Raw genomic sequence first — 10,446 nt, 5'->3', positions numbered from 1 at the left:
TTTTCTTATAATGATGACAAGAAAAACAGCAAATCTTATCACAAGACTTTGGGACATAGATGAGATTTTATTGCAATTAGCCATGTCTGCCTGGCAGAATTCTTTCTTCCTAAGGGAAATTGTGCAGAGCATTTTATATCAAGCTTCAAAGATTTTGATAAAAGGAAAGAAGACAACTGCAATTTTTGCCACAAAAAGACAGGTGGCGTAAGCATGCAGCATTTTTAAAAAATATATAAAGTGATTATTTTCTCTGGGTTCTTTGAAAAAAGCTCGCTTGTGCTCGGGTTTGTGGCTTGACAGGGTGACGTCAGTGTGGCAGTGCGGAGTCAGGCGCGGCGGCTCCCTATAAGCCGAGGAGCTGTCCGGGTGCTGAAACGGCCCGACCAGCTCACCAGGCGGACTCCGAGGAACATGCTGTGGACCTTCTCTGCCTTTTAAAAAAGAGGTAAGGCTGCTTTTCTGTTCGATTTACTAAAAAATTCTAAATTGTTTGTTCTTCCCTTAATTTCTAGCTGAGAAGAAAATATTGTTTAACAAGCTTATATCTATAGAATAGCTGAATAGCAACCTGCTGCTCATCAGGCAATGTAAGGACATTGTATGTGTATATATGTGATTGAATCTGTGATGTGTATATATGTGATTGAATCTATGATTTATACCACTTGCTGTTGGATAGTAATTAAGTATAATGTAATTTAGTTATAACAAGAGTGAAAAAGTTAAGAATTTTAGGATCAATATACATATTAATGTAAAGTTAACTATGCTCGATATTTTGCTTCTTTCCTTAATTTTTTGCCCCCCCCAAGAATCAGATACAAGACCAGAGATATAATTTATATGTTTATTATTTTTAACAGTAGGTTGTCAATAATTCAAAGGCTGTTAAACCCATTAGTCAAATATCTTAGCAACCAATTTTGGAACTATATTTTCCTTTGACATTTACCTTGCAAGACCTCAAAATTAACTGTATAAAATTATTTTCTGAATTGGTATAATTCTGAAAGGGCTTACATTAAGATTTTCTAATTTCAGTCCCAGGAAAGTAAAACTAGAATGATCTCGAACACAGGCTTCTTCCTTTATTCAGAGTGAAATATTATCTTGGGTTATAGGTTGGATATGACCACAAATTACAGAGAGATGATCATTTTGAATACATGAGGGAAATACCCATAACTGTATAAACTATAATTATTATGCTTTGATTGAAAAAGGTTGTACAATATTTTGCTAAATATTTGAATGGGCCAAATGTTATTTTTCCTGTATTCTAACTGGTTGTATTGCTTGAATTAGATATATCCACCTGTATTTGTTCATATTCCAGTCAAATTTCAACAGAAAAGACCTGTTAACTTATGAGGTTTTAGTTCAAACCCTTTAAAGAATATTAGAACTGTTGAAACCATCTTTGTTACTTAGAAGAGCTGCTACTTGAGAAAGAAATCCCTTGATTCTTACTCAAAGGCAATAACTATGTCATCCATACTAAACCTTATAAATGACCAAAGGGTAGAGATCGTTAGTGGTTTAAATACCTGCATTGAGTATTCTGCCCCAACTCCACAGTAAAGCCCACCTATAAGACAATGATTTTAAAGACAAGCACATAATTCATATGTTAAGAATACTTCAGAATAATGGTTGAAAAGAAAATGAGTTTACTAAGGTTCTTAAAATTACCATTTCAAATGATAGTGTCAAAAATAGATTACCAAAGCTAAATTAATCCTGAAGTAATATGAAGAACAATGTATAAGGAATTTTTATTTAGACCTAAGAATTTATGAATAAAATTTCTTTGAGTAAGTAAGATTTATAGTATTTTAGAAGTTTTTTCTGACATGCTTTTAGAGATTTTTTTTCAGCAAATTAAGTAGCCTCATTAATGAAAATTATTTAAATAAATATATGCATCAGTATTAAGAAATTTTTATAACTACAACCTTTCTGAGGCTTTAAAAATTACTCAAATACCAATGATTTAGTAAACAATGATATTTTCTACAATTGATATCTAAGCTAACAGAACATTGTACCCACTTATATATTACAAAACCATGATCCAGATAAGATATTATGAATAAACTTCCTTTACATTTATTTTGTTTGCAACAAAGTAGCAAGTATTACAATAGTTTTTCAGTGTTAGCAATGCCAAATGTAAAACATATAAGAACTGATGTTTTTGTTAATTCATATGTGAGATAATAAGGCAGTGGAGAAAAAAATGAATGAAGATTTTTAAGTAGGAACACTTCAACACATCATTTGTGTATATCTAAATTGAGAGTTACATAGTGGTTGTTTTAAGACATTTTAACAGTATGAGTCATTTAAGACTTCACAGGTCTGGACCAAAATAGACACAGACATAAATCAAGCTGAATCTGAACAGTCACAAGTTCAGAAATAGATTGGTTAAGTAAACTTATCTTCTCTCTGTAATGTTATTATTTACTATACACTCTTGAGGGCTGATAAAAAATATAACCATGATTACATTTTGCAAGACAGTGACACTAAAATTATTAGAAGAAATGTGGAGCACAGATACTTTAAAACAGTTTAATTTATTATTTTAATATGTTTACACAAAAAGAAACTTCATTGGGTTAGCTTACTAGCTCGGACCTGAGAAAATATATGTTGTGGAGTTAATTAAGTTATACACCTTCCAAAATTGATAGTTGGATTTGGAGGCAGAGTAAGAATAAGTTATTTCTGAGAAATGTACATTAGTGGGACTCATCCACTAGGTAATTCAGTATGATTGGCATTAACATGCTGTATCAATTTATCATATGTAATAATATAATTGCCACTACATTTTTACAACACGATTAAGTAGATAAGTTAGGAACTAAACCACATGTTTTTTGATACAACCTTAAGGAAATTATTTTGTGTGTGCATATGTGTACATGCATGTTTTAAGTTAAGCCAACTAATCTTTTCACCAGTGATTTCAAAAGGAATGTTATACAAGAAAACCAAAAACCTATTTTGGAAAGTTTTTATTAAAAAGAAAAATGCACACTAAAAGGAGACTTCTGTTTTGTAATTAAAAAAATAAAATTTGATGAAATGGGCAACAATTTTGCTAGGTTCCTGTGGTTAGCTTGTGAGGATCATGGAGAACATATTTATGGAAAAACAGTCATCCTAAATTTAGTGTGAAGTAATCTCTACTATGTTTTTTTCCCTCAGTGGTTGATTATATCTTTTGCTATATTGTCTTCTAGTCTGCCTCATTTGTGTTTACTCATGTTTTCCATTTTTAAGGAAATCTTTTGAACATGGCAGAAGCTCAGACTCACTGGCTTGGAACAGCCCTGTCTCTCATCCCTTTAATTTTCCTCATCTCTGGAGCTGAAGCAGCTTCATTTCAACGAAACCAGCTGCTTCAGAAAGAACCAGACCTCAGATTGGAAAATGCCCAAAGGTTCCCCAGCCCTGAAATGATCAGGGCTTTGGAATACATAGAAAAGCTCCGACAGCAAGCTCACAAAGAAGAAAGCAGCCCAGACTATAATCCCTACCAAGGTGTCTCTGCTCCCCTTCAACAAAAAGAAAATGGTGATGAAAGTCACTTGCCAGAAAGTTCAAAGGATTCCCTGAGTGAAGATGAATGGATGAAAATAATCCTTGAAGCTTTGAGACAGGCTGAGAATGAGCCTCAGTCTGCACCAAATGAAAACAAGCCCTATGCCTTGAATTCTGAGAAGAACTTTCCAATTGACATGCCTGATGATTATGAGACTCAACAGTGGCCAGAGAGAAAGCTCAAGCACATGCGATTCCCTCCTCTGTATGAAGAGAGCTCCAGGGACAACCCCTTTAAGCGCACAAATGAAATTGTGGAGGAACAATATACCCCTCAAAGTCTTGCTACACTGGAATCTGTGTTCCAGGAGCTGGGAAAACTGACCGGACCAAACAACCAGAAGCGCGAGAGGGCTGACGAGGAGCAAAAACTTTACGCAGATGATGAAGATGATATCTATAAAGCCAATAACATTGCCTATGAGGATGTGGTTGGGGGAGAAGATTGGAACCCAGTAGAGGAAAAAATAGAGAGTCAAACTCAGGAAGAGGTAAGAGACAGCAAAGAGAATATGGAAAAAAACGAACAAACCAATAATGAAATGAAGCGTTCAGGGCAGCCGGGCCTCCAGGATGAAGATCTCCGGAAAGAGAGTAAAGACCAACTGTCGGATGATGTCTCCAAAGTAATTGCCTATCTGAAAAGGTTAGTGAGTGCTGCAGGGAATGGGAAGTTGCAGAATGGGCAAAATGGAGAAAGAGCAACCAGGCTTTTTGAGAAACCACTTGATTCTCAGTCTATTTATCAGCTGATTGAAATTTCAAGGAATTTGCAGATACCCCCTGAAGACTTAATTGACATGCTCAGAACAGGAGAGAAACCAAATGGATCAGTGGAACCAGAGCAGGAACTTGAACTTCCTGTTGACCTAGATGACATCTCAGAGGTGGACTTAGACCGTCCAGAGATGTTCCCAAATAAGATGCTCTCCAAGAATGGCTACCCCAAGATACCTGGTCGTGCTGTGACAGAGGCCCTACCAGATGGGCTCAGTGTTGAGGACATTTTAAATCTTTTAGGGATGGAAAGTGCTTCAGATCAAAAGCCTCCATATTATCCTGGTCAGTCTAACAGAGAGAAGGTTCTGCCGAGACTCTCCTATGGCCCTGGAAGATCGAGAGCAAACCAGCTGTCCAAAGGTGTCTGGATGCCAGATGTTGAAAACAGACAAATGGCATATGAAAACCTGAATGACAAGGATCAAGAATTAGGAGAGTACTTGGCTAGGATGCTAGTTAAATATCCTGAAATCATGAATTCAAACCAGATGAAGCGAGCTCCCAATCCAGTCTCATCTGAAGATGACCTACAGGAAGAGGACCAAATCCAGCAAACCATCAAAGAACACTTGAATCAAGGAAGCTCTCAGGAGACTGACAAACCAGCCTCAGCCTCGGCCTCACTGAGCAAACGGCTCCCCATGGGGCCCCTGAAGAATGAGAATGCCCCAAACAGACAGTACTTGGATGAAGAATTGTTAATGAAAGTGCTGGAATACCTCAACCAAGAAAAGGCAGAAAAGGGAAGGGAGCATATTACTAAGAGAGCAATGGAAAATATGTAAGAGGCTTTCATTAAATGCCCCACTTTTACTCCTCCTACCCCAAGAAAACCCAAACATTTCCCTTTTGTGTGTTGACTTCTATCCTGTTAACACTGTAATATCTTTAACTGATGCACAGGCAGGTGTCTCCATTTCACTGGGGTGTCTGCTTCACTCACTCTGGTTTGTTTTCTTGTGTATTGATATGTGTAAATGTGATGACTTCTGGATAAAAAAGTAATTATATCCCTTATTTAAGAAAGATATCTACGATAGTATTTAATAGTGTATCTAATGGTTGTGGCATTGTGGATGCTCACATATGATAAAGAGTGTCTTATAATCTTGAAAGTTTTTAATATTTATTGAATTATTTTGGTATTGTCTGTAGTGTTTTGTGGAGTACTGAAGCAAAAAAAAAATAAAGCATTATAAATATATAGTTTTATTTACAAGGTCTTTTCAATGTGTGCTTTATTTTTGATTAATAAATGTTATTTCTGGACAACTGTGGACTCTTCATTCTGGAAAACCAGAGACAATGACCATGGAGAAGCAGTTTGGAGTCAGAAGAGAAAATCATCACCTTCCACAGCCAGCCCAGGTAAGAAATCATGAATTGTACATATGTGACCATGAGATTTGCTTATTGAAGGCAACATTCTCTAACAGCCCACTACCTAATGCTTGCCTAAGGTTTTTTTCACATACATACCTTATGGAATAAGCCTTTTGTTGTCCTGGTCTTACCTTTTGCTCTTGATTTAAATACATAAAAAATTTAGATCCTCCATTCATACAACCAACACTGAAAAAAGAGAGCTGTGTACAGGACAATCAGAAATGACTACAGACTTGGAAGCTATCTACTCTGTCCCTGGTCACCTTGATCTCCAGCATACAAAGCTTCTGCCTCTTTTGTATGACTCAAGAGGGGTTAAAAGGTCCCCAAACTGACTGTCAGCTAAGCGAATGCACCAGCTGCCCTCTCTCTTGCCCTAGTGCTAGAGAGGATCCTGAATGGGGCAGGCAGTACGTAATTGTTACTATTTGCATCACTTCAGAGAGGGGGGATGATATTAGCATCCTAACATATCAACAGGAAATCAACAACATCAGGAGCAAGAAAATATAGAGAGCAATAAAATGACAATGGTCACTAAAAAAAAAGGCAATAAAACATTGTCACTATTTACTGAAAGCTTATTGTGCACCAGGCACTATACTAAAGACTTTACTTCCTTTGGTCTCTACAATACCACTTCCAAGGGTCTTTTATCTCTCTTTTACATCAGGAAAAACAAAACTCAGAAGGGGTATATAACTTTCCCAACGTCACCCCCCATGTAAGTTGCTGAAGCCTGCATTCTTAACCACTTCACTACACTGACTCTCTGAGAAGTGCCCTTTCCCCTGAGATTTGGGGTTTGGGAGGTGGGATGGTGAGAAGCTCATGAAGTTTCAGTGTGGGCCACTTCCAAGTGAAGGCACATGTGCGCGAGTGTGTGCGTGTGTGTCTCCGGGGGAGGGGAGACGGTCCTTGAATGCCTTGAGGGAAAACACTGAATGTAGGTTTTCCTGCTTCATAATTTCACCCTGACTCTTTTCTGTGCAATTATTATGCAATTTTATGAATCCAATGATCTGTAAGTAGAAGAGACCCTAAAGGTGATTTATCTCTGCGTTGTTTCTAGTAGGTGGTCTTTACTCAAATACTTTCATGGTGGAGAATTACTACCCCACAAGGCGGTAGTGTGAATTGAGAGGCAGGATATTTGTGAAACTTAAATTTAGAGACATATTTATATTCCATGCTTTGAAGATGTCCACATTTGCCTTCTGCCCATGTATATTCTCTTCAATATTGTTTCATGCAGTGGCACTCCTGGTATACTAAACCACCGTGTGACTACTTCCTTGAAAACCCTTAGCAGACATGAGGACTTGGCACTTCTCCACCCAACAGAAACTTGCCCCCCTGGCAGGTTAGGGAGTGGGAGCAAGTGACAGATACAACACAGTCTATGAGGGTCCAGGCTGGGATTTATACACAGATCAGGGAGATGCCAAACCTTGCACTCATTCTGCTACAACACAAAGTGATGCCTTTTTCTTAAAGTCTCAGTTAGACTTGAAATTCCATGATTCTCTAACAATGACATTTCAGGCCTCAGGATTGGCAGCAGGGAAGATATTTAATTCGGGATATATATTCTCTTCCTGACTTATTTCAGACAGTAGTCAGCAAGCATCTTTGCCTTTTTGAGTAGCACTGTATCTGTAGCTATTGAATCATCAGACTTATTTATTTCTGATCAAATATTTTCTTCCATAAGTACATGGCTCACTAGCATAAGACATAAAGCTCTCAGGACCATTCAAGGATGTGGAAGACAAATTAGCTGGAATTAGGGAAACAATGCCCCTTTTTCTGCCCAGAAGTCTCTTTCAGCAGAATTCATGGAGTAGCTTGGGCCCTCCAAGAAGGTGCCCTCCGCAGGCTACCAAAGGAAAGAGAGAGAAACTGCCTGTATACCAAGATTGTATCCCTTCTAAGACTCCATGCTTTTATCAGAAGGAGTCAGATAAAAGCCTCTCACTCCATGACCTTGGCAAGATCCTCACCTACGCAGCCTTGCCTCCCCTCAGTACCCACAGCCTCCCCTCCTTACTTGCCTTGGGGACAATTAGGACTAAACCAACTGTGCCCTTTATAACAAGGCTTCCAAGTCATCCCTCATTCCCCATACTCAAAGCCCCCCTAAACGTTACCACCTTTTCCAGCCCCAGTTTCTACTCTTTCCTGTATTTTATAACATTGTTCATTATGCCCTTTACTACTCATGGTCATTCATCAGCAAAATCCCCTGCATCCTCACCCTCTTCTGTGAACATCTTGATCTTCTTGCTCTGAGGAAACCCATCTCTCAGCTTAAGATGCTCCTTCCCCTGAAAACTCTCTTCCTTGCTCCTTTTTACTGCTTATGGGACATTTTTTCTTTCAACTTTTTTTTTTTTTTTTGAGGGGAGGTAGTATGTTAATACACAGCTTTATTATTACTGAGGATAATCTTAGATGCAAATGAAAACAACAACAACAACAACAACAAAAAAAACAAGTCAATTGAGATGTACCAAAAACATACATAGAGGTTCATGAAATCCAAGTAAAGGTCAAGCCAAAATGTTGGACATGCAGAACAGCTGCAATAATTGTCATTTTAAAAAACTGAAATATATTCAACATGTAACACTATGAAAATTTAAGGTGTACACTTTGAATCTCGTGCCTTCACTCAGTACCCATCCATTACCCCTCACTCTCACAGTTATCTATGGCCCTGGGTTGCTTCCCCTCACACATTAAAAAGAGTAGCTCCTCTCTGGCTGGTGTGGCTCAGTGGTTGAATGTCAACGCATGCCCTAAGAGATCACCGGTTCAATTCCCAGCCAAGGCACATGCCCAGGTGGTAGGCCTGATCCCTAGTTGGGGGGCATGCAGGAGGTGGCCAATCAATGTTCTTTCTCATTGATGTTTCTATCTCTCTCTCCCTCTCCTTTCCTCTCGCTCTAAAACAAATAAAGAAAAACACACAAACACACAAAATACAATAGCTCCCGCTCACAGTCTCTTTTCCTAACACTGCTTCTGTCTCATACTTGTCAATTCAAATTCCATGAAAATGACCTTTTCAATATCCCCCATCAGCTATTCACTTGCATAGTTATGCCCTTGATCTTTTCATTACTAATAAGTGCAACCTATCCTAAATCTAAATGCTACACATTTCCCTCTCACAACTACCTTCTATATTTCCAGGGTACTTCCTCTAGTGCCTTTGTTTCAATAATCCTCACACCCACCAAAGCGTCATCCACCCATGGATCCTATCATCGTTGCTCTCTCTCTCATTCTCTATATTTTCTTTTTTGTTTTTCAATCCTCATCCGAGGACATTTTTCCATTTTTTTGTTCAGCTTGAATGGGAGAGAGAGAGAGAAACATCGACGTGAAAGGGACACATCGAGTGGCTGTCACCTGCATGACCCAACCAGGGCCGGGGACAAATTGCAACCGAGGTACATGCCCTTAGCGGGGACCGAACCCGGGTCTCTCTGGACCACAGGCCGACGCTCTAACCGCTGAGCCAAACAGGCCAGGGCTCATTCTCTATATTTTCACCATCTACCTTGTCAAGTTTAATTTTATGTTTGTCAGTCCTTTGTAAACATTCTTAACTCTTTTGGGTCTCTCATGTTTCTTTTTTCCCCTTTTAATGAATTTATTGGGGTGACACTGGTTAACAAAGTATACAGGTTTCAGGTGCCTAATTCCACAACACATCATCTGTACCTGTATTGTGTGTTCACCACCCCAAGTCTAGTCTCCTTCCATCACCATTTAACCTCACTATGCCCCCCACCTCTGTCTGTCCCCCTCCCCCAGGAATCACAATACTGTTGTCCATGTTCATGTCCATGAATTTTTTCTTTTTTTGCTCAATCCCTACAACATCCCCCCAACCTTCCCAAACCCCTAACCGGGATGGCTGTCAACCTGCTGTCTAAGAGTTTGTCTCTATTTTGTTCATTAGATTCCACATAGGAGTGAAATCATATGGTACTTGTCTTTGTCTGACTGGTTTATTTCACTTAGCATTGTCATTGCTTTGCTACACAAGAATTCTAGTTAAGCCCAATTCTCCACCCACTTGTACCTTCTCGCCTACAACTGAACATAGCAGGAGAACATAGCATTACTGATTGTTTCACTTTATTCATGCTCACTGACTCCAAGTGCCTATAATGCTCTCCTGGAATCCTATGTACCTCTAACCATTCAGTCTCTCTCCCCTTAGATAATATTGTATTTTCCTTTCTGTCAGCAAACATCTAACCCTGACTCCACTGTCCACACTCTCACATGATTATGTTGCTTCATGTTTCACTGAGTAAAAGAAAGAACCTGAGGAGAAGGTTCTTCAGATTCCCATGTTCATTTTCACTTATCATTGGGGTGATAACACTCTTTGCTTCCCTTTACTTGTGGGTGACTGGTCTGTGCTTCCGACTTCATTAAGCCCTCTAGCTGTGCACTTATTCCTGCCTTCTTGCTTACTTGAGAACCTTGTTTTAATAATTCTCCCCTTCTCTGTGCATCAACTGTTGCCTTTCTACTGGGTCATCCCCATTAGCATACAAAAGGTTGCAATTTCTTTCATCTGCAAAGCCAACAAAACAAACAATGCAATTTCTTTCATCTGCAAAGCCTACAAAACTAACC

General features: G+C 38.8%; 1 protein-coding gene across 1 annotated transcript; it reads left to right on the top strand.

Moving 5' to 3' along the window:
- The first annotated feature begins 388 nt into the window (after window positions 1–388).
- SCG2 (secretogranin II) lies at window positions 389–5,567 on the top strand. The gene is made up of 2 exons (XM_036254384.1): window positions 389–448; window positions 3,298–5,567. Exon 2 carries the CDS (start codon window positions 3,312–3,314, stop codon window positions 5,181–5,183), a length of 1,872 nt encoding a protein of 623 aa, XP_036110277.1. The 5' UTR covers window positions 389–448; window positions 3,298–3,311; the 3' UTR covers window positions 5,184–5,567.
- Window positions 5,568–10,446: the final 4,879 nt, after the last annotated feature.

This window comes from Molossus molossus, unplaced genomic scaffold (genome assembly GCF_014108415.1).
Source record: "Molossus molossus isolate mMolMol1 unplaced genomic scaffold, mMolMol1.p scaffold_m16_p_11, whole genome shotgun sequence".
NCBI lineage: Eukaryota > Metazoa > Chordata > Mammalia > Chiroptera > Molossidae > Molossus > Molossus molossus.
Note: the sequence above shows the minus strand (reverse complement) of the source record. Positions and strands in the feature narration are given on the sequence as shown.

Coding starts and splice junctions, on each gene's coding strand:
- SCG2 (XM_036254384.1), top strand. CDS start 3,312: ATGGCAGAAGCTCAGACTCACTGGCTTGGAACAGCCCTGTCTCTCATC.